General features: G+C 43.8%; 1 protein-coding gene across 4 annotated transcripts in view; it reads left to right on the top strand.

Annotated features, from left to right (window-relative positions):
• SPAG17 (sperm associated antigen 17) overlaps nucleotides 1–22,561 on the top strand; it is a 222,864-nt gene that overhangs the window by 49,320 nt on the left and 150,983 nt on the right. For all 4 annotated transcript variants that reach the window (XR_006607260.1, XM_045081852.1, XM_045081851.1 and 1 more), the window contains exon 4: nucleotides 21,004–21,135. Coding sequence is in view for 3 of the 4 variants with exons in the window: in XM_045081852.1 (XP_044937787.1) it covers nucleotides 21,004–21,135 (132 nt within the window). In the remaining variant the exon portion in view is untranslated. The remainder of the gene's footprint in view (nucleotides 1–21,003; nucleotides 21,136–22,561) is intronic.

Genomic DNA, 22,561 nt, shown 5'->3' on the forward strand with positions numbered 1-22,561 from the left:
TAAGTATTTGTTTGCTATAAATACAGGTCCAAGAAAGTTTTCAAAACCACAGCCCAGAATCCTCTCAATCCATCCCTCTTCCTCTTGAATATTCCTCTCTCAGTCTCTCACGTAGCCCTGTGCTAATGGATATAGCAGATCCTCAGCCCAGGCCTCTCCTTACTCAGCAGACGTTGACTGAATTTCTGTTGTACGCCAGGTAATGGGCACAAGACTGAATTGAACCCCGTCTCTGACCTCACAAGCTCATAGTGGATAATTTTGTAAACAGCGGACTTGTTTCCTGCGATTTCATTTTAATACCGTGCAGCAAGTCTGATGGGAGAGTTACAGATTTAATCCCCAGTTACAATGGCGTCTGCTCTTCATTGAGCCTGCAGCCGACCTCACTTATTGTTCACAACTTCTAGCAAGACGGGTAATGGTCCCCAGACAGGGTGTGTTGGAAAGAGGAGAGCAAGAGGGCAGGACACACCGAAACAGCCAAAGATGCAACAAACATACAGAAAACCTGCTTCCTTAGAGGGAGAAGAAGTATTGCTGGAATTGAAGTATGGTAACAATTTTCATGCTTCTACATGTTTTTAATACAACGTCTATTTCTGAAATTCTAATTCTTTCTTCGATCTTTGGTAGCAAGGAAAGGAAGAAGAAATGCCAAAATCGAGGTGAAAGAATGGACTATTAGAAATTCATTTGTATTTATTGAAAAGCTACTGTGCGCATTAAACACTCCATGAATATTAATTTGAATGAATGAGTTTCAGATAGATATTTTTATACAAAAAATGCATCCATTCTTCTGTTTCACAAACATGATGGGCCAAAAACAACCTGCAAACACTGTTAAGGAGAAAGATAATGTAAGCTAGTTAAAATACGGTCTCTACGTTGCATCAGGAAATGTATAAAATGCATGTAATTATGGATTTAGTATGTTCACACATAGGAAACCAATCCTACAAAAACTCCTACTGAGAAAAAGTGAAATTGTTTAACAAAGCCCTGCCTTTAAATTTTCATATTTCAGCTCAGACTTATTTGCATTATAATGTACATAACCATTTGAAATCTACAGGACTCTGATGGTGAGTGAGGCCAACAGAATGCCCCACATAGTGTCCTGTACTACCCCAGACACTCCCAAACTAGTCAGTTTATCGTTATCTTAATTAGCCTTTATCAAGAATTTATGTGGAAAAGACAGACTCAATCTGGCCTCACTCATTCACCAAGAAATCTTCAGTTAGATTATCCTATTAGTCAGGAGGAATAGCTAATTATTTAGTTATTCAAAGTCTTATGATATTATCCTTTTATTTATCTCTGGAGCTACAGGGAAGCAAAGCAGAGTCTAATAACATGTGACATGTGACCACCACTGGGTCTTACATCCTTTATGAGGAGCTAGTCTTACACTGCATTCTCAAAGATTCATTTTAGGACTATCACTGAGAAAAAGAAAAGGGCAGATCCTATCTTGACTTAATACAATGGGCTAATATATTACTTTTCGTAACTAATAAAATTTCAAGACTGACAGCAAATTTCTGACTTGCTTTTCCCCCAGTAAAATATCTGCTTTGAATTATACAGAAAGAATTCTTCCTCCTGCCAACTTGTTTCAATTCCCTGTACAAAACCATGCATAGAACATTGTCAGGGGTCTCCTATAGAAGTTCATTTCAGGATTCCTCAATCATTGGAGAAACACACACACACACACACCACTTCTTTTCCCCCTTTCTTGGAGCAAGAAAAGGAAAATGTATTGCACTGGTAAGCTCTGTGTAGGGTGCTTTCCCTTTCTGAAAGCAGAGACAAGGATTAGTCATCAGATGAGGGAAAGAGTTTTTGGGTCTCACCCACGGCCAGCGTCCTGTTTCATGTATGCAGACCCGCCCTGTGTGTAGGTGGAGTACGCAATTGCTGTGTGATGTGATTTAAGAGGTGCTGGAAGTCCTGCTTGTCCAAAAATAGCCCCCACAGCCGCCTGTGGAGTTCACACAGTGTCCATAAAACCCTGGTTTAAATGAAATGAAACTGCATTTTCAGAATGTTAACCCATCGTATCCATTACCCTGTTAGCATGACTTTACTTATCAGAGATAAAAGCTGGACCCCAGGAGAATGTCCTTTGTATGGGGGGGGGGAGGGGTCAGCAAGGTCCAACCCTGTGGGCCATGGCACAAGTCACCATCACCAGAAACAATTTCTACCTGACCATGAGCAAACTTGCTGGAACTAAATCTGTTACACCTTCATCAGCCAGACAGCCAGTCCTTCTGGAACCACTGAGAAGATGGCATTTTCTCTTGCAGCCAATGCTCTTAACTGGGACCCTAAGGAAGATAGGAGTAATACCCACAGCTCACATTTGGAAATTGCCCCTTTGAGGACAAAATACTTGCCTACCTAATGTCAGATTTGATCCCAACCACAGCCTCATACATCTTACTATTCTCAGGTGACAGATGGGGAGAGTCTCGAAGATGATAAGTGATTTGCCCTGCCCCAACCAGCGGCTAATCATGGCAGAGCCCCATGTTGGAACCCAAACCTTCTGACTCCAAACTTCATGCTGGTACTTCCAGGAGACACAGTCCCTACAGTCAAGAAGCTGATGGTTCCGTTTAACCCACTTAGTGATTCACCTAAGCAAAAGAGCAAGCGCCAGGAGGTTTTTCTAGTGCTATCACTGAGGAAATGTTTCCCCTTGTCTTCAACTTTCTAAAAGAATGGGGCCAAACACAGGCAGGCCTTGGCAGGCACAAATTCACAGCATTCCCCAGGCAAGAAACATCCCCCACTTAGAGAGGACTGACCACTTTGCACAAATTAGATAGGCAAAATAAAAACACGAATTGGTGGAAATGAACTTAGGACTTCTCTAGAAGCCCCTGGGATCCAGGGGTATTTTGAGACTAGATACAAAGTGGGGTATCATTATGACGTGACTGTGAAACCTAGGATTTCTACCTGGCCCCGTAACGGAACTCACATGGCTCCATTTCTTTACAGTTTTGAACGAACTCTGGCTCATCCCTTTTCCATCATTTACAACACACAATTCATTTCATACTCCTTCACTGCTAAGTGCAAAGTGCACTGAGTTGAAGAGAATTATGTACAGATTAGACTTAGATGTTTCTATTTACCAGCCAAATAACCCTGTTCGGATGTCATCTCTTGTACGAAACCTTCTTGGGATTCTCCCAGGCAAAATTCATTTTACCCTGTTATATTGTGATGGTTTGTTTGTCAGTGAATCCCCTACTCCGTAGTGAATGCCGTGAGCATTAGAAAGCATGTGTTACTCATCACGAAAACCCCAGTGCTCTAGGCTAGCAATCCTAAACCATTGTGATCAAGTATCCCATCAGTTAAAAAATAATTGAGCATTTATTCATGTACATTGTGTGTGTGTGTACAGAGAGAGCGAGACAAAAAATGTATAAGAATACAAACATATTAAAAAAAAAAAAAGAATACAAACATATGACACGGGCTCCTGGGTGGCAGAGTCAGTTAAGCATCTGACTCTTCGTTTAGGCACAGTTCATGACCTCGGGGTGCTGAGATCGAGCCCCCAGTTGGGATCCACTGAGTGTGAAGTTTTTTTGATTTTTTTTTTTAAGATTTTATTTATTTATTTGACAGACAGAGATTACAAGGTAGGCAGAGAGGCAGACAGAGAGAGAGGTAGAAGCAGACTTCCCGCTGGGCAGAGAGCCCGATGTGGGGCTCGATCCCAGGACCCCAGTATAAGGTCCTGAGCCGAAGGCAGAGGCTTTAACACACTGAGCCACCCAGGCACCCCTCCACTGTGTGTGAAGTTTGCTTGAGATTCTCTCTCCCTCTCCCTCTGCCCCTCCCATTTGTGCTCTCTCTCTCTCTCTCTCTCTCTCTCTCTCTTTCTCTAAAATAAATAAATAATCTTAAAAAAAATAAAACAATTAGCAACCTAGCACCATTTGCTTTCCCAGGCTTTGAGCACACTGGCTTGGTGAGAGAAGGTCTGGCTTGGTGTTCATCTACACTCACTCATTGCAGGGGGCCCTTTCACAAGGTACAACCTGCACAATGTTTGCGAAGGTCTGTGTGATTTGCATGCCCGTTCTCTCAGCACGTGCTGCTTTGGTTGATAACCACATGCCAATCACAAAGCTACTTCCAGTCTTCAACCTGGAAAACAGAAACAGAAATGAGCAATTCTATTCCCTTATGATGATGAAGAAGTTTTAAAAGGTGCAAGGAGTGCACAGAACAATGCCTAAATCTTCCTAAAGTTCTGAGGGAAAGGCTTTAGGGGAAAAAAGCTTAAGAGCTGAATGGAGCTTTTACAAAGTAACGAAGGGGTGGAAATTCTAGGCAAAAGAATCAGCTCATTAAAAATCATGCCGGCCTGGGACGCCTGGGTGGCTCAGTTGGTTGGACGACTGCCTTCGGCTCAGGTCATGAAGTTCCGGAATCGATTGCTGCATCGGGCTCCCAGCTCCACGGGGAGTCTGCTTCTCTCTCTGACCTTCTCCTCGCTCATACTCTCTCTCACTGTCTCTCTCTCAAATAAATAAATAAAATCATATATATATATATATATATATATATATATATATATATATATATATATAATGCAGGCCTAAGATGGCGTGGCATGCCCAAGGAACTAGAAATGACATGGAAGGAGGAGCCAGGAGTGAGACTGGACACATGGGTCAAGACCAGGTCATAAAGGGCTTGGCCTGCCCTGAAGAGAAGTGTACAGTTTATCTCAGAGGTGTGAGGGCCACTGAGGGATTTGAAGCTGAGAAGCAATATGAGAGGTAGAGATGCTGGGATCAGTGTGCAGGAAGGAGCCTTCTGTGGGAGGTGGGTGTATAGCATTTACATCGTATATGTAATTTATTAGCTGTTTTATTATGAAAGCAATGCACTTTAATTGTAGAAAATGTGGAGAATGTAGGAAAAGCATAGTTCATATAGCAATAGCAAGAAAGTACTGGAAGTCAGAAGTATGTGTAGACTATTCCATCGTTCAGAGATGTGTGCTTCTTTTTAAAAATGGAAATGATATTATGTGTGCCTTATCTATGTGTGTGTGTGTGTGTGTGTGTGTGTGCCACAAACGATGACATTAGCCTTTCTAGATCCGTATTCAGTGTCTATATAATAGAAAGCATATCTCTAGTTAGTAATTCACTTAACCACGCCCCCTTTTGCTAAATTTAGACTGTTTACTGATAGTTATGACCCTGATTGTTTCCTTACGAAAAATTTCAAGAAGAGGAATAACTGAGACAAAATATGTAAGTCTTTTTAAAGCTCTTGACACATATTGTCAAAATGCATTCGAGACAATCTGTGCCAATTTACATTCCTTCTAACAGTTCCAATTTAACCACACCCTCTTCGACATTAATTTTTTTTTTTAATCTCAGTCAATTCGATAAGAAAAGTTGTAAGGTTGAACATTTCATCGCATTTTTATTGACTGTATTTTATGAGTATGGAATTCATTAAAGTGAAATGATTATGGAATTCCATTTTCGGATTTCTTCTGATAATGGGAGGGGATCCTGGTGTTGTAAATTCAAACGGGGAATGTTTGCTTTAAGTGATTTCCAAACAGATTTTCGGTGCCGTGAGGCATGAAACGGAGAAGCCGTCACCCACACAAGCTGAACAGTGCCCCATAGGAGAAGGACACATAATGCAAGAATGCTGAGAGAGGCACAGGAGGGGCCTCCACAGAAACTAGACTGAGGGCAGGGGCAGGGGGACCCAGGGAGAGTGATCTCCGATAAGGAGTCTGGGAAGAGTTGATGGAGGAGGCTCTTTGGTGTGAGCTAATCCAGTTTCCACCTTCTTCTTGTCTCCTTGCGTCAGTGGTGCTCAAAGTGGCATGCCTCAAAATCACCCAGAGAATTCATTAAAAATGTCACTTCCAGATCCCGGCTGTGGTCATGGAGATACGGGGGTATCTTCAGGCAAGTCCAGGAACACATTTTCTGTGCTAGAACCTAGGCACTTCTGAGCCTACAGTTGGAGAAATCAGCCTCCCTGTGTCCATATGCCACCCAGAGGGCTGAGAAAGGGCCATTCTTCTCCACGAGGGGCTCTCCATCTTACTCCGGAAGCCCCTTGCCAACCACCCAGAACCTGACTATGGCTCCACTTCTTCTCAATCCTCCTCACATTCTCCACTGCTCCGAGCCGCCTTCATCCTATCCATTCTTTCTTTCATTCTGAGCACTTGTGCCAGTGCTGTTCTGGAAGCTGGAGGAACAAAGGAACGTGCCATCAGAGGCTCTCGCCTTTGTAAGCATCCAAAGGTCAAGATATCCAAAGGGAAACCTTTTGGGTTTGGTGAAAGGAGCTGACCTGAGAAGGGCCGGAAAGTGTTCAGGCTTCACCCATTGCTCTTTAAGGTCAGTGGTGCCACCACTTGCCCACAGCTTTGTCTATAGTTTCTGGGCAAATTAGAATACCTCTAGTAAACATATATGCTTCTAGCACTAGGAGCAGAGAACAGTCAAAGCTGGAAGGGAAAAGTATAGAATATAAACTCTGAGATACACCCTCAAGCATTTTGAAGTGTGCCGTGTGTTACCAAGACCTCCCATAAGCCTCGGTTTTTTGACCATATAAGCAGGCACTGAAGATAAAATCCTGAGACCCAAAAAGAGACATTTATACATCTGATCACGTCTCTCAGCTGCTTAAAAATCTCTGGGTCTCCTTACTTTGAGGATAAAATCTAAATTCCATTAATGTGTCATTCAAGACCCTGGTGTCCTCACCCCTGGGGGGCCTCTCGAATGTCCATGTTCCTTCAGTCCTTCCCCCATTCCCCCCCCCGCCATCTTTGTCCTCCAGTCACCTGTACCACACCCCCCAACCACTTTCCGGTTTCCTGAATACGCCTCTGTCTCTGGCTTCAGTCCTTCTGCCTGAGATCCTGTCCCTCCTCCCATCACCCACCACCCAACCTCAGTCACAATCATCCCACGGATCCTTCAAGACTCCCTCGGGGATGACACCCGCAGGAAACCTTTGCTGCCCCTCTGAGTTTGGAGGAGGTGGCCTCCCGTGGCCATCACAACCCGTTCCCCTCCCTCACTGGGCAGGGCACGAGATACCATAAGGCATGCGCATAGGCCGTGCACACTGTGGTCAGCCTCCCCATCTCGACTGAGAGCTTATCATGGGCAGAGGCTGCAGCCTTTATCTCTAGATCTCCAGTATGTGGAAGGTATTGGGTGCTCTGTAAAATATCAGATGAACGACAAGATGGATCCTTACAGTGCAAGCCAAGCTAGTTAACTCATAACCAAGAATGGCGCCATCTCAACAGTTGGATGGTGAAAAAAGGAACATCACCAGGATTGCACCACAAGAACAATCTGTCTCTAGAAAAAGTCTCTGAGGAAGAGTAAACAGCATTGACGGTACACCCACCAGAAGGCCCCAGTTAACTCAGATATATCCAGGCCAACAGGGAAATCCAAGCATGGGTGAATCATGAGAGTAGGCCTCCAGATAGTGGTGAAATTTGCAATTAAGCATTTTCAAACATGGTTCACAGTGACCATTTGATTCAATTGGTCCAGTAATTATTTAGTAAGCATTTTTTATGTCCTGGGCTTTGAATTCAAATCAGTGGGGAAGGAATAAATAAAAACCAATGCCTTTACAGCAAAGAGAAATAATAGAGAAGATAAAGTGTGTATTATATTAAATGGTAATAAATGCTATGGAGGAAAAGAAGCACAGAGTGTTGGGATTGTGAGCAGTAGGGGGTGGGATTCTCATTTAAATATGGTGATCAGAGAGGGTAAACTTGAGAAGGAAACATCTTCATAAAAACCTGAGGGAGGTGATGGAGTTATGAGGCTATCTGAGGAAAATCCTCCCAGGTAGGAGAAGGCTGTGTGTAAGAAGGCTCTGGAGTATATTTGCTGGATACCCAAGAAGATAGTGTGTGCGAAAGAAGTCCCAGGAAAGGAAAGCAACATGGCATGGGTTCAGATCATGGAAAACTGATCTGGAGCTACTGAGAGGATCCACCAGGCAGTAGGAGTATGGGGTTCACAGTCTGAGCCTAAGGAATGAAAATCTTAAGGGAGTGTCTAAACTGGTGGTCTGGCTCATAACTTCTTGGTGTTGCATTTCAGACTCTTCTGGAGTTCACAGAAGAAAATCCTAGCCAATTCTAGAAGTTAGCAGCAGATATCACACTGCTTAGAAGGTGTTATATTTAACCATCAGTACCACCGTTTAACCCCAGTGCCCATGGGCAAGTTACTACATCCCAGGGGCCCATGAATATTTATTGGTAGGTTACTGGATCCTGACTCTGAGATGAATAACCATGTTAAATGATACTGCCAGAGAGGAGAATCAATACCCTTGCTGCCTCAAATAGACTGACTCAGGATTTGGGGCGAACAGGAGGCTCTGAGAAGGCCATTGGTTGATGAGCTGAGACGGGGAAAGCAGATCGAAGGAGAAAGAGAGACTCTGACCCTCTAACGCTACAGCAGATAGTCTCAGGATGGCACACCTTGAACTTGCTTTCTCAGGCTGACCTACCATCCTGCCTGCCAGGGGCTTTTTGTTTTAGCTCTGAAAATACCACACCCTAGTGAACTCCTCTGTTGGCCATTCTAGTATTAATATATAAATTACCTTTGTCCTAGTTCTTAAACTCCAGGGTCTTTAGGAATCCCTAGAAGGCTTGTTACAAGTTCATACTCTCAGGCCCTCACCTCCAGGGGTTGATTTGGTAGTCTGGGGGTTAGATCCTGGGTCATCTGTATCTTTAATGATGGCCCCAGCGATTCTGGGCCGGGTGGTCCACAGGGCACAGCAGAGGAACACTAATGGGAACTGATGTGGCATCCATCTGCTCATAAAGGTCATTGTTGGTGGACAGCCAGGAGACACCCATATTTTATATGCCTCCTTTCTAAGTAATGAGTCAAGGAGTTGAAGAAGGGACAGGAGAACTGGAAAATGAGCCTGAGCCCTGTCTATGGGACAAGTTCGGGATCAGTTTAAAGCTGGGGGCAACTCCACCATTCATGATCAAGTTAGAGAAACACTACAACTTTCCCATAATGGTGGAAGAACAAAGTACACTGGGGAAAAAGCAGAGAGTGCTGACACATTGAAAACATTCTTCACCCAGCAGGACATTAGCAGAAATCCCACGGCAGGCTGTCTTCTGACATGGGCAATGTGGTGACTCTATATATATATTTTTTTTTTTTTTTTAATTTTTTGAGGCAATAACTTAGAGTTAGCAAGGAATTCTGGATGAAACAGGCAGCATGTGGGTTCAGTGCACTAGCATGAAAGGCCACAAAGGAAACCAGGTACGAGGCAGTGGCTCCCAAAACTGAGGTATGTCCAAATCACCAGAGAGCTTGTTTTGCAGAGCTTGAGACAGAGTGGGAGCCCCAGAGTGGCAACTTCGGTAGGTCTGGGGTAGATCCCACGTATCTGTATGTCCCAGTGGGTTCCCAGGTGATGCTGGCGCTGCTGATCTGGGAAACACACCTGGATTATTTCTGTCTGTGGTGGGGTTTTTTGTTTTGGTTTGGTTTTTGGTTTTTTTTTAAGGTCTCCATTAATTTGAAAGTATGAATCTCACCATATCGATATCAACTTGGTCACCTTACTTCTACCTTCTAACATGAGCAAGTAAAACTAACACTGCCTTAAGCCAAAGAGAACATACTGGCTTGTATAAGAAGAAGCCCAGGCAAGGCTCGGGATAAGCATAGACCATGGTTCCAGCCCCGCTTCCTCTAGGCTTCGACCCTCCTTTATCTGTGAGGTGGCTGAGGGAGATGACATGGCGACAGCAACATTTCCTGATGCCTTTTCCCAGAGCTTTGTCATGACAAATCTAGAAACCCCAGAATACCTCTCCTCCCATCCCACTGGCTTGAACTAGATTGTGGGCTTATCCTGAACCAATCCTGGATGGGGTGGCAGAGGGCCTAGGATCATTTCCAGTACAAACAGGTCTGCCCGTGGAGCCATGGTTGCGCACATGGGGCCAAATAGGAGAGGGGGCAAATGCCTGAAAAAAAGTCAGATTCTCCTAGAGAGAAAGAAAGGACGATGGGTATGCACCCATCACCTCTGGTCTGGGAGGTGGAAAGTGGTATCCAAGCCAAATGGCAAAGGATGCTTCTAATGCTCTGGTGTCAGGGGCCAGATATGCAGGGAGCAGCCATGTTTAGACAGCTAGATCTCCGATGACTAGCAGGGTCTCGGGTATAGGACTCAGACTGAGGCAGGATTTCAGGAGAATGACTTGGGATCTGAGGAGGAGGAGGCTAGAAAATGGAGGCAGCTGCCAGCCTGAGTTTCTCCATTTCTAAGTTAGTACCCGGCCCTGGGACAAGACACAAAGGGAGCCTTAGGGAAGGTAACTGTCAAGGTTTACCCTCTTGGAGTTTTTTCTAGCTGAGCCTGACAATTAGATTGGCATTGGTCAGACGAGCAGGAGAAAAAACACACACACTGCCGTAAGTTTTATGTGATGAGGGGACCCTCCTAAGGAAATGAAGATCCTCAAAAAAACAAAACAAACAAACAAAACACAACAACCCTGCAGGTCTTTATATTAAGTTGAACAGAGAGACAATGTGGAAAAGTCGGTAAACTCTATGGGGAGGCCATAAGAATTATTTTAACAAGGCCTGTTTTTATAGAATTCTGTCTCAACTGCTCATCCTTGATAATGATAATATTTAATTTCTTCTGGTGTAGGGAGGGCATCTTTCACATGGAAGCTTTTATCTACTGTTTTCGTTAAGAAAAAGGGGGAGACCAGAAGGCCCGTCGTGTGCCTGCTGTGTAAGTGTTTTAGTTCAAAATAATCCTCATGCCAAAGTGGCATATTTGGGGATGGTATATTCTGCCCTCCTCCATAGCCATTAGAATCAAGAGTTCTGAGTCTCAGGTTCCCACTAGGTGTCAGTGGAAAAAAACAAAAAACAAAACAAAACAAAAACCCAGCTTAGCTGCTCAGATTGGAGGAGCCAGGTTAGGGCCAAATGAGTAAGAGTATCAAAAGTATTTAAACATTAAATATTGGTCCAAGAAGCCCTTCAGGGTCACATGAGTGGCTCAGTTGGTTAAGTATCTGACTCCTAGTTTTAGCTCAGGTCATGATCTCAGGGCTGTGAGATCGAGCCCCATATCGGACTCCGTGCTTGGTGTACAGTCTGCTTGAGATTCTCTGTCTTCTTCTCCCTCTGCCCCCTGCTCGCTCGCTCGCTCTCACTCTCTCTCTTTCTCTCTCTCACTGTCAAATAAATCTTAAAAACAAAAATGAGAAGCCCTTCATCCCTCCTGCCAAGATGAGGAGTGGGTGTGGAGACTGGGGAGGGGCTGAGGCCTGAGATGGGAGCCCAGCAGCCCCAGCTAAGGGATGAGAAGCCCCCTGTAAAGCCACAGATATGGGGACAGGGAGCAGGACTGGAGCAAGATCATCTGGCTTCTAATCCCAGCTCTACTACTTGCTGTGTGATCACCAGGCCTCACTTTCTTTATCCATAAAATGGGATGACAAGCATATCCACTCGAAAGGAAAGGCGAGAGAGAATTCAATGAGTTAGAATACCTGAAGTCCAGTCCTCAGATTAAAATAAAAACAGCGTGGTTGTTAGAACAGCCCTTGCCCTTTATGTAGTGAATGCTATGTGACCATCTGTGATTGAGAACAGACTTACAATCTATTCCTACAGCTTTATAATCATAGCTAAAAACATTTGAAAATAATAATTCGGAAGACAGCATCCTCACTCTGATTGAGTGAACATACTACACGCCTACACCCCTACATATTCTGTGAGGGATTTGGAAAAGATGAGTTAGGTAAGGTTAAGGATCTGACCTGGGAGCTCCTAGAGGAGACAAACCCTGGATGCCAATAATTCCAGTACAAAAGAGCTAACTCCCTTAGGAAAGATTCAAAAACGTGGTAGGATTATTCAGTTGTAGCTTCCAGGACAAGCTGAAAGAAATAAGAATGACTTCAGGGGGAGTGGCGGTACTGGGGACTAAAGAAAAGATCTTGATCTACCAAAAAAAAAAGGGGAAAAAAAAAGGTTGCCATGATTATGGAACCATGTGTTACTCTTACACACCTAGAGCTAATGTGCATATGAACTTTCTCTATCATTCTCCCATATATTATCATACGCAGCTTCATGTGCCTTTCCATGTCTTGTAGAAATACAGAAACTGAAACACTCCTTAATAAAAAGAGGGAAGCTTTGCATTATCCTTCTTGGGAAGAGTAATCCCAGCAAACTTTTCTGAAACAGAGTTGTGCGCTTTTTTGACATGTGCATATTAGATGTTGGACATGCACATCTCCTTTGGGAAATCTGTCACATTTCAAATTCTACATGGCCGTGAAAGCAAAGATCGGTTCTACCTTCCATGTATTTGTTATTGCTGCTTCTGAAACTTCCTTAGAGCCCCAGAGAAGTCTTAATCCCTGTCAAATGTTATTATGTTACTGACTTTTATGTAGTCTTGAAAGGGGTTGTTTATTTAGTTTCAGTGACTTCTTGTTACTGCCAAATATTATTTCATTTCAGCACAGATGTAAGGGGTCCAGTGACTGGAATTACTTTACAGCCCTGACGCTGTCGGGAGATGGATACCAGTTTAATTACGGACAGCTGAAACTGATCTGGGAGTCACCTGCTATGGGTATTTATCATCATTATGAACTTCTCACCAAGCTGCGGTCTGAGCACCTTCCCAACGTTCCATTTGCATTAGACAGGCAGTGCGATCCCTGCGGAGCCTACCTCTTCTGTCACCTTTAAACCTATGTATGGATAGTTTAGTATTGCTTGATTATTTTCTTTTCCTCGGCTCAAAGCGAGAAAATAAGTTTCAGTCATTCCCATTCTTTCCCTTTCCTCTTTTTCTGTCTCTCTCCGCCACCTCCTCTCGCCGCAACCCTTACCCTTCCAGCTGTTTTTCCAATTATGTTTCATTGGAAATTATTCATTACTTAAGGAATGCGAATTGGGTAGACAAGATGTGTAGAGGATCAAGTAATGCAGCTGACTGCAGTATAGCTGGGCACTCAGTAAGCACAGGAGGGATGGAGGAGGGACAGGAGCCAGGGGAGGAGGAGAGAGGCACCGCTAGACAGCGGCAGAACACTCTTCACTGTAGGACTCCTCCAGCTCACATTTTAAGAGAAATTAAGAACAGCAAACCTTCTTCTTCCTTCCTTCCCCCCGCCATTGTATACTGCGCCACAACAAGATACGTTTTCACACCTTCTCTATCTCTGCTTTCCCTAGATGGATCTTGGTGTGTTTTTATGACTAGAGAAAGGGTTAAATGAAAGTTGAAACCAGTTTACCACCACCTAACGATAAATTTAAGGTCACTGTCTATCCACCAGCCTAAATGTGCTTCACCCCATTCCTTTCCTCTTTTTCCCAGATGGGCTGTAAAGCCTTCAAGAATTCCAATTTTTCCCCCCCTTGGAGATAAGAATAATTACAGCAAGAGCTGAGTTTAGTGAGGGTTTACCATGTGTCTGTCGCTCACCATACCATGTCTTTTTAGGCGTCATTTCATTCAATTCTAGTTATGTTTTATTTCTGTAAATCAGTGGTTCTCAACCAGGGATGGTTTAGTCCCCGAGGGAACATTTAGCAATGTCTGGAGAGACCTCTGATTGTTGCAGCTGGGTAGAAGCCAGGATTGTACCAAAACCTCCTGCAAGGCACAGGAAAACCTCTGACAACAAAGAATTACCTGGTGCCAAATGTCAACGTGCCACTGTTGGGAAACCCTGCTGCAGATTAAAAAGCTGAGATTTAAGGGGAATTCGGTTGCTTGCCCAGGGCCACCCAGTGGTGTCCAAGAAGACCGGAATGCAGGTGCAACCTGGGCTTTCTCTTTACGTTGCACAGAAGTCACGATAACTTCTGGCACCTGGTTTCTCAGCCTTTGTACCACAGGAGCTGAAATTCCCAATAGGATTGTTCCATGTGAGGGCATCTCCAAATAAGTGGACCTTGTCATTCATTTGCAAATCTCTTGTTTGTCCATCCTTTTCATCAAATGTGCAGAATCAGGCCCATTTAATCATGGGAAGTTTTGTAAAACACACACACATGCACATGCACACACATGCCCACATTTGTGTGCATACACACACTAGGGGAGTAATTCCTCTGACTGTTTAGTGTTATAAGCAGATACAACATACAAGAGTAAAGCAGAATACATAAGCAAATAATGATGCTACCAAGCAGCAAATTTTGAAGATGGCACATACAGTTACACAGTCCGCTTTGATGAGCAAGTTATACTTCTTTAATCTGACATATAGAGCATCTTAATCATCTTGATCATCCCCAAGGCAGCTGTGCACATAAACATACATAGTCTTGTGCACACTTGCACACAGATACGTGTGTGCACAGACACACACGTGCAGACACACGCACACACAGACCAGTCCCTGGTCTTATTCCGGGAGCTGTTTCCTTTGTCTTTATTCTTCACCGTGGTACCCAGCTGCCCCCTGACTCTTTTTCTGCCCCACCCACCCACTCATTCGCCCTCTCAGATGCTCCTCTGACCCTGATCCGAAGGAGATTTCCATTTTCCCTTCAGATCCTTTCCTCTGTAGGACCTAGTCCTGGAATCTATCAGCAACACCAAGCAATGAACCCCAGGGGCTGGTGCTTGGGAAACCTGTCAAAGCTTCAAGGCTGCTGTCACTCCAGGCCTCCCCCGCACACCCCCCCTTCCAGGACCAGGAGCACAGAACCCGGATTTTCCTTCGAGCCAGGCTTAGGCACTGCAAGCTTTCAGGTTGGCGAAAACAGCTGCCTGCCACTCTAAATTCTAAACAGCCACACCTATTACATATTGTTTGAAATTATTTCACAGTTTCTAATCCTTTTCTTCCTGTAACTGTGGGATAAAATCTTAAAATACACCTAACCCGCTGGTATGAATGAAGTTCATTCAAAGTTACCAAGTGAAAACTTTTCTATTTTAGTAGCAAGAGAGATTTGGAAGGCAGAAAGGCATCGGGTTCTTGGAGGAGGAATGCAGCAGAGGAGAAAAGGGTAATAAAAGAAGCCAGAAGCAAACTGTATCTTTCCCATTTTTGCCCCATGCCAACCCTGTTCATCTTCACTTTCCTGGGGCAAATTTCCCTGGTGGCCAGAAACAAACACCTTAGCCTGGGAGTCATGGGTTTCCATTGCCTTTCATCCTGAGCCCTCTGTAAATCTGAATATACCATTATTATTTAATAAGTGTATTTAAGCATTGCCTACATTAATAAAATTTGGAAAGATGGTGCCAGATAGGATATTTTTGCTCTCAGTTTTGGGGTAAAAGGACAGAGTGATGGGATAATTAAACATAATTTAAATGAAATACTATTTCTTCCACCTTTTGCTTTCACACAGATCTGCTCTGACCAAAACAGCAACCACTAGCTACCTGTGGCTATTTAAAATTCAATTTTAATCAACTAAAAAATAAAATGAAAAATTCAGTTCCTCGGACAAGCAATATTCAAGTGCTTGATAACCACATGTGGCTGGTGGCTACTATTTTGTACAGCCCACAGAACATTCCAGCATCACAGAAAGATCTGTCGGCAAGAATCTAGACAAGAGAGAGAGAGGCTGGAGAATACTCAGTGTTAAGGAGTTGGGGGGTGGGGGGGATACATCCCTTCACAGAGTGGTGGGGGGAAGAAAAATGCTTTTCTTTTTCAAATGCCGATTTGGAAGAAGCTATAAATATTTAAAAGACATATGCACTTCATAGAAGGAAAAACCTGAAATTGCCAACATGTCCATCATTAGGAAACTGGTAAAATAAATGTCCAAATGTCCATACAATAGGAGACTGTGAAAATAATTTGAAAATATAAGCATAAGCGATACATGTCGGCACAGAAAGCTGTCGTATAACTTTGTGTAAAAACACAAGTCATTTGACCATGGGAAAGCATAATCCCAATGGTATTAAAACATACAGGATAGACACATGTATGTTTATTAATGTACAGGAAATTACATAAGGATACACAAGGATTTTCTTCTGTATAGAGGGGATGGTGAAGCGGGTTGAGGACGCATTTTTTCATTGGACACCCTTCTGGTACTGTTTCAACTTCTGACAGTGATGGTGAACTATCACACTTAATCAGTCATATATATTAAGGAAATGAGCTACTCAAAGTAATGTGATACCGAATGAACAAAAGAATACATACATACCTATAAGCGTTAGATCTTCTGTGTGTCAAAATCGTTTGTGCAACCCTGTGTTAGTTGGATAGAGCCAAGGTACTGGACTGTGTTCTGTTTGCCAGGGTCTTTGCTTATCCAAACCAACCCTAAGTCATTGACTGAAGGATAATGGGTTCGATGTGAAATCATACCCCTGTGCATTATTTCAACTGCTGTAACAAACATCATGGACCCCTAAGGAGGGCCCTGAAGTGAAAAGGGTTTTTGTGTTTGTTTGTTTGTTTGTTTGTTTGTTTGTTTTTAGGAACACTGGTGGCTGCTTGGAGTTCCTAGAGGGCTGTCTTACCTCTGTTCATCCCTCTCCCATCACCCCGCCCTCCTCTGCCCCTCACAACCACACTTTTCCCTCCCCTCCACCACCTTCTTCTGTGGGCGGCTCCAAGCAGGAGAAATGTAGATCCAAAATCTTTACCTTTGCTCAGAACTCTCCTGCATTGAGTATGACCATGTTGGCAAAGATTCAAGCTGCTCCGTATGTCTCCTTGTAAGCTCACCAGGGAAACCAGGCAGCAGGCCTCATGATGTCCTATCTATCTGTTTATCATCTGTCATATATATGTACACATGCATGTATGCATATGTGTTTGTATGTGCACACACTTGCACACACGCCTACATTTGGTTTCCATGGGAATCTGCGAAGCAGTTCTAACTGTTGTCCCAGCAGATGCTGTGCTTACTGCCCACAGAGAGGAGGGCTGGGAGAGGGAAAGGGAGGGCACTAGTGTCTGTGGGTGAGCCTGATCCCCAGGCAAGGAAAGAATTTGGCTTATCTGATATATCTTTGTTGGACCAGCTCATTAGATAGTAAATATGACATAAATCTTTGAGCCAGGCCAGCGATAAAGAAGGAAATGCTTTTGTTTCTTAGTATGCACAGAATCACAAATTTCCTAACAAAGGGCATGTACCCTCAAAATAAGATCTTCACAGATGTGAGAAACCCCACGTGTCTTCTTCCCTCAAGCTGCACTCCCAAGCTAAGTTTCCCCTTACACCAGGCTTTCCCAGAACCAGACACCTTTGGTAGATTGGCCCAGGCTTCCCCCTCCAGCCCTGGCAGCCCCAAAGTCCTGGCCTGAATAGATCCAGGAGACGCAGACAGGCCTTGCCTGGCAATAGTTCTACCCCATTTTAATGAGTCTCATTTGCCCATGAGACTTTAAGTTTCTGGTTCATGCCAGGCTCATTTATTTGGTATTTCGGCTTGACGAGTACCCAGGTTTTAAACCACTTCAGGACTGTTTTTCTGCCTCATTCTGGAAGCTCTGGTTTTTGCCTGATTATTCCCCAACCCTGACCAGCTCATTGCTCCCATTTTCTCTTGACTTGTGTCCCTTATCATCCCTATACCTACCACAGGTCAGTCTGTCTTCCCAGCATGCATGCACACACCAACTCACGTTGAGTAGATAACGGACGGTTGGTTGAAGGTCCAGTGATGGAAGGTTGAAGGCTTGATTGTTATGTCAATTACTTCAGGTAAGGTGAGGAAGGAAAGTCTGTCTGGAATGTTCCATGAAGAGTTGCATTTCCCTCTAAATGTAGTTATTTCTTCTTTTTTCAAAGACTCATCCTTCAAACAAAGACCCTCTAAGGATTTGTTTTTCATCTGAGACCAAACCACTGACTCCTAATGGGGTAGAATTGTGAATCGTGGAGTGTGAGAAGAAAGCCTTTTCAGTAGAAATGAATCTGTAAACATTTTTCTTTCTCTGCCTCTTTTGGGAGTGACCCACAAACCATAAAAAATTTCAGTCTCAGATTTTGAGTTCAGCAGAGACTTCCATTTTCATGAATTATCCCAAGGATTGGGGCACCTGGACGGCTCAGTCAGTTAAGCATCTGCCTTCGGCTCAGGTCATGATCCCAGCATCCTGGGATTGAGACCCACATCGGGCTCCCCGCTGGGCAGAGAGACTGCTTCTCCCTCTCCTCTGCACTTGTGCTCTCACTACCTCTGTCTCACTCTCAAATAGATAAATAAAGCCCTTTAAAAAAAAATTATTCCAAGGATTCATACCATCATTCCCTTTGGGGGAAAGCACACAGGGAAAATGGAGTTGAATATCCTCTGAGCAGCCCTGGGGAAGGACAGGTATGCCCGGTTTCTGCCCCTGCTCCTGGTGCCACCCACATGTACTTCTGTGCCTTGTTGGCATGGAGCCTGCCTCCGTGGGCTGCCCCAAGGGAGGACGGAAAGTCCATCGAGCCCTCCTCGGTGCTGCCTTGCCCTGCCACTTCTCTGACTCCCTGTGTGTTCATGCATCAGAAGAACATGGGTACCCAGTGATTCCAGTGACACCTCCTGTCTCTAATTTCCCCATTTCACAGTAGGATATCACAGTTATTTTGATGCCATGCCAGATTTTGGTGGTTTTCTTTTTGTTTTGTTTTGTTTTGTTTTAAAGATTTTATTTATTTATTTGACACAGAGAGAGATCACAAGTAGGCAGAGAGGCAGGAAGAGAGAGAAAGGGAAGCAGGCTCCCTGCTGAGCAGAGAGCCCCATTTGGGGCTTGATCCCAGGACTCTGGGATCATGACCTGAGCTGAAGGCAGAGGCTTAACCCACTGAGCCACCCAGGCACCCCCATTTTTGTTTTAAAACAAGCTCTGTATAGATAGTTTCAGATGGACTGCAAAATACCTTTCTCTCGGGACATTTTGTTGTGCTTTGATTACATTTTAACACAGTGAGGTAACATTCGTAGACTCACAGAGACACAGGATTAGAAAGCAATCCCAGAGACATCTCATCCATCGCCATGACACCAGGCAGGCTTCACCCAAACCCTCCCAGACAGAGGTAAATATCCTGTGTTCACAGGTCATCAGGAAAAGAGCCTCCCCACCACTCTTGGGGAACCCATTCCAGTGCTGACTTCCCTTCAACACTGTCATTATATTTGTATTACGGGGCAACGCCCCATACGAGACTGCTGTGAGTTTCTTCAAAGCCAAATTTGTGTATTTTGAACCAGATGTCCCAAAACAGCCGGACTGTCAGCACACTGTTGAACTGGTATTGAAAAATGTCATTTCCCTTGGGGTTGGACCCGATTGGACAGCTTTCATTTAACGTGTGACCATCTGTCCCCTTAGGACTCCCTTCACTCTTGAATCTGCTCTTCATTAAATGGAGAGGCTCTGCAGGTGTACCCTCATGCTTTCCTGCTCCCAGAAATCACAGCCGTCAGGTCCCTTTCCCTAAATTGTGGTAGCAGGAGCAGAGCTGCCATAAAAAGCAAAGCACTCTGTTCCATGATGGGTGTTTGCTTAGACACACGCTAAGCTTTCTGACACTTAGTTTGTTCCTTTGGTTTTTCAGCTTTAAAGGAGTCCTTTTCCCTGGCCCTTCCCCTTCTGCGAAGCAATAGGTCTCTAAGAGGTCCAATTACATTTTGGCTTGGAATAATCCGCAGGGCCTTCTGCAGTTAGAAGCAAAATAGTCATCTCCCCTTCTTTCTGCTATTTCCTTTGGCAAAGGGGAAAGTCATCAGGAACCAGATCGGTCAGGAAAGCCCTGACCAAGAGCTGGTATGAACTTCAGACAAGACGCAGCCTGATGAGATGCCGTGTGCACAGTCATTGTCTGAGACAGAGGGTCTGAAATTGACACCATATGCGCCTGGAGGAGTAATTGCTCTGAAGGCAGGAGAAAAGCAACATGTCAGAACATTTTAGTAACACCTAATTCATCTCGAGGTTATAAATAAATCTTAATGCTTGCCTAAAAACAAAAGTCAAAAAATACTTTGACCAGATTACTTTTGTGACAGTGCTTCCGGCAGAGGTGAACTTTATTAGGGAGGCAACACGAATAAAGAGAAATGCCTAACAACATTTTATGGTATATTTTACATGATTTTATTTTTTTGCAGTAAATAAAGTGGTTATAGGGCTCCAAGGAAAAGGGCCCAGATGTTAGAGAGTTGTGTGAAATTTAGGGGAAACAAGCTGTAAAAAGTGCAGTCATAAAACAGGCTGTCAGTGCCACACATCTGGACAATACAGCTGTATGTTCCTAGTGGCTGTCGTCACCCAAAGAAAACTCAATAACCTCATTTCACCCCAATTAGGCAGCATACCAACAGGATCAACATTAAATTGCAAGGGGGTAGGGAAGAAACATTCCTATGGCACCTCTGTGTCAAGCAGTTTTTATCTTTCATTTGAATTCGGTCACCAAGAAGTAAAAGATTGCTAATATAGCTATTTCCATTATTATAAAACCCTATTTAATTTATACTGTTGTAATAAGTCAAAGTTTGACAGCTTAGATGACTGGCTATGCCAAACAATAGACTTTCTGTAGCACGAAACTGACCTATCAGTCCTCCTGAAGGGAGCCCCTGCGTATCTTTCCTCTACCCCTTTTCTGGGAGTCTGAGTCTAGCACCACTGTGGGAAGCACTTTCTGCCTCTTTGGAAAAATAAGTTCATTTTCAGATGACCCAATTTCTGTAAAGTAGAAGATAAATGCCCCTCTCTATGGCAATGGGGAATTTTTCTCTAATGCTTTGGGCCAGCAGTGAGACACCTTTGCAATCGGATGAATATTATAAAACTGAAATACCATTTCATCTTTTCCTCACCACCAAACTGAGCCAAAGGTTACAAAATGCCAATTTTCCTATTAATTGTGTGCTTCTTCATAGGTGTTAATAGCAGCAAAAGCAATTATGGACAGCGGAGAGAAATTAACTCTACCACTGATAGGGAAACTCTTGAAATTTCAGCTTCTCCAAGTTAAAATGAAGGACCAGCAGCGACGGGAAAATGAAAAGAAGGTACTGTGTGATGGTGGGTCTTCTAAAGAGGGCAAAGGGGGGAAAATGGAGCCAGGTTTCTCCAGGTCACTTCCTCTCTTCGTAAGCCTTCCATTAAGTGTTACCTGGCACATTCAGCTGTCGCCGCCTCCACAACAGGGAAAAGGCCATCCAAAGAACCATCGGAGGAACTCTTATTTTCTCAAAAGCAGACCCATTAAAAATAAATTCCCTGGGCGCCTGGGTGGCTCCCCCTCAGTGGGTTAAAGCCTCTGCCTTCGGCTCAGGTCATGATCCCAGTGTCCTGGGATCGAGCCCCCGCATCAGGCTCTCTGCTCAGTGGGGAGCCTGCTTCCTCCTCTCTCACTCTGCCTGCCTCTCTGCCTACTTGTGATCTCTGTCTGTCAAATAAATAAGAAATCTTTAAAAAAATAAAAAATTTCCCCTGGGCAGAAATAGGACAACAGTCAGAGCAAGCGCCTGAGGTTGTTTTCCTAGTAGTCTATTTCCATGCTGGTAGCAAAGAAGAGAATCAAGAAGAGACGGAGTCAGGAGAAGTAAATGTCATGTGAAAAAACCCGCAAACCCGAACTATTTAAAATATTTTATCTGATATTCAGTAGGAGTTCCTATTGAACTAATGGGCTACATCTGTACCTTCCTCAGAATCTGAGTATTTCAGCAGCCATCCATCACTTCTACTCCCATATCACACACCTGATTATTTCTTCACATGTAGATTTTTCATTTGCTCGTGGAAATCAATCTGTGTGCTTTCCGAAGATTCATATTTTCATCTGAAAAAACAAAAATAGTTCAAAATACCTTTAGCAAAACGATGTCAGGTTCAAACTCATTTGTTATTATCATTACTCAAAATAAGAGAGGTTTTTCTTATTTTCCCAGTCATGCTGAAATATTTTTGGAAAGCCAAATGTTTCTGTGTGTACATGTGTGATATGTATGTGCACATGTGTATATGAAATGGATTTCCATGTAAGCTGTTTCTTTGTGCCCCTTGGTGGAAGAGGCAAAATCAGTTCGTGGAAGAAAAAAAGGGAAAAGGGAGTATGTTCCAATAATACCTTCCTCACCTTTGCAAGACCCCCAAATCTAGGTTTCCTACTTGAATTGGACTCTTGACAGGATAATTATAGGACAAAATAATAATGCCACCTTAGATTTGTGATAGAGGGCTTTATGTTTTTCAAAGAGATTCCCCATATGGCATTTTATTAGGGGTGGTGCATATTATTTCCTGGGGAAAATTATATTCATGCGAACACAAATGATGGACTAGTTTTCCATCCATCTTTACATCATGTGTGGGAGCTTGGTACCTTAAGAAATACTCGGGGACATTAAGGCTTGGCAGAAGAAAAATGGGAAAACTTGAAACTAGTATAGAAACATCTTTCCTTGCCTTTTTAAATTCCAATGTTACATG

Source organism: Mustela putorius, unplaced genomic scaffold, assembly GCF_011764305.1.
Source record: "Mustela putorius furo isolate JIRA1106 unplaced genomic scaffold, ASM1176430v1.1 tig00000585_pilon_pilon_pilon, whole genome shotgun sequence".
NCBI lineage: Eukaryota > Metazoa > Chordata > Mammalia > Carnivora > Mustelidae > Mustela > Mustela putorius.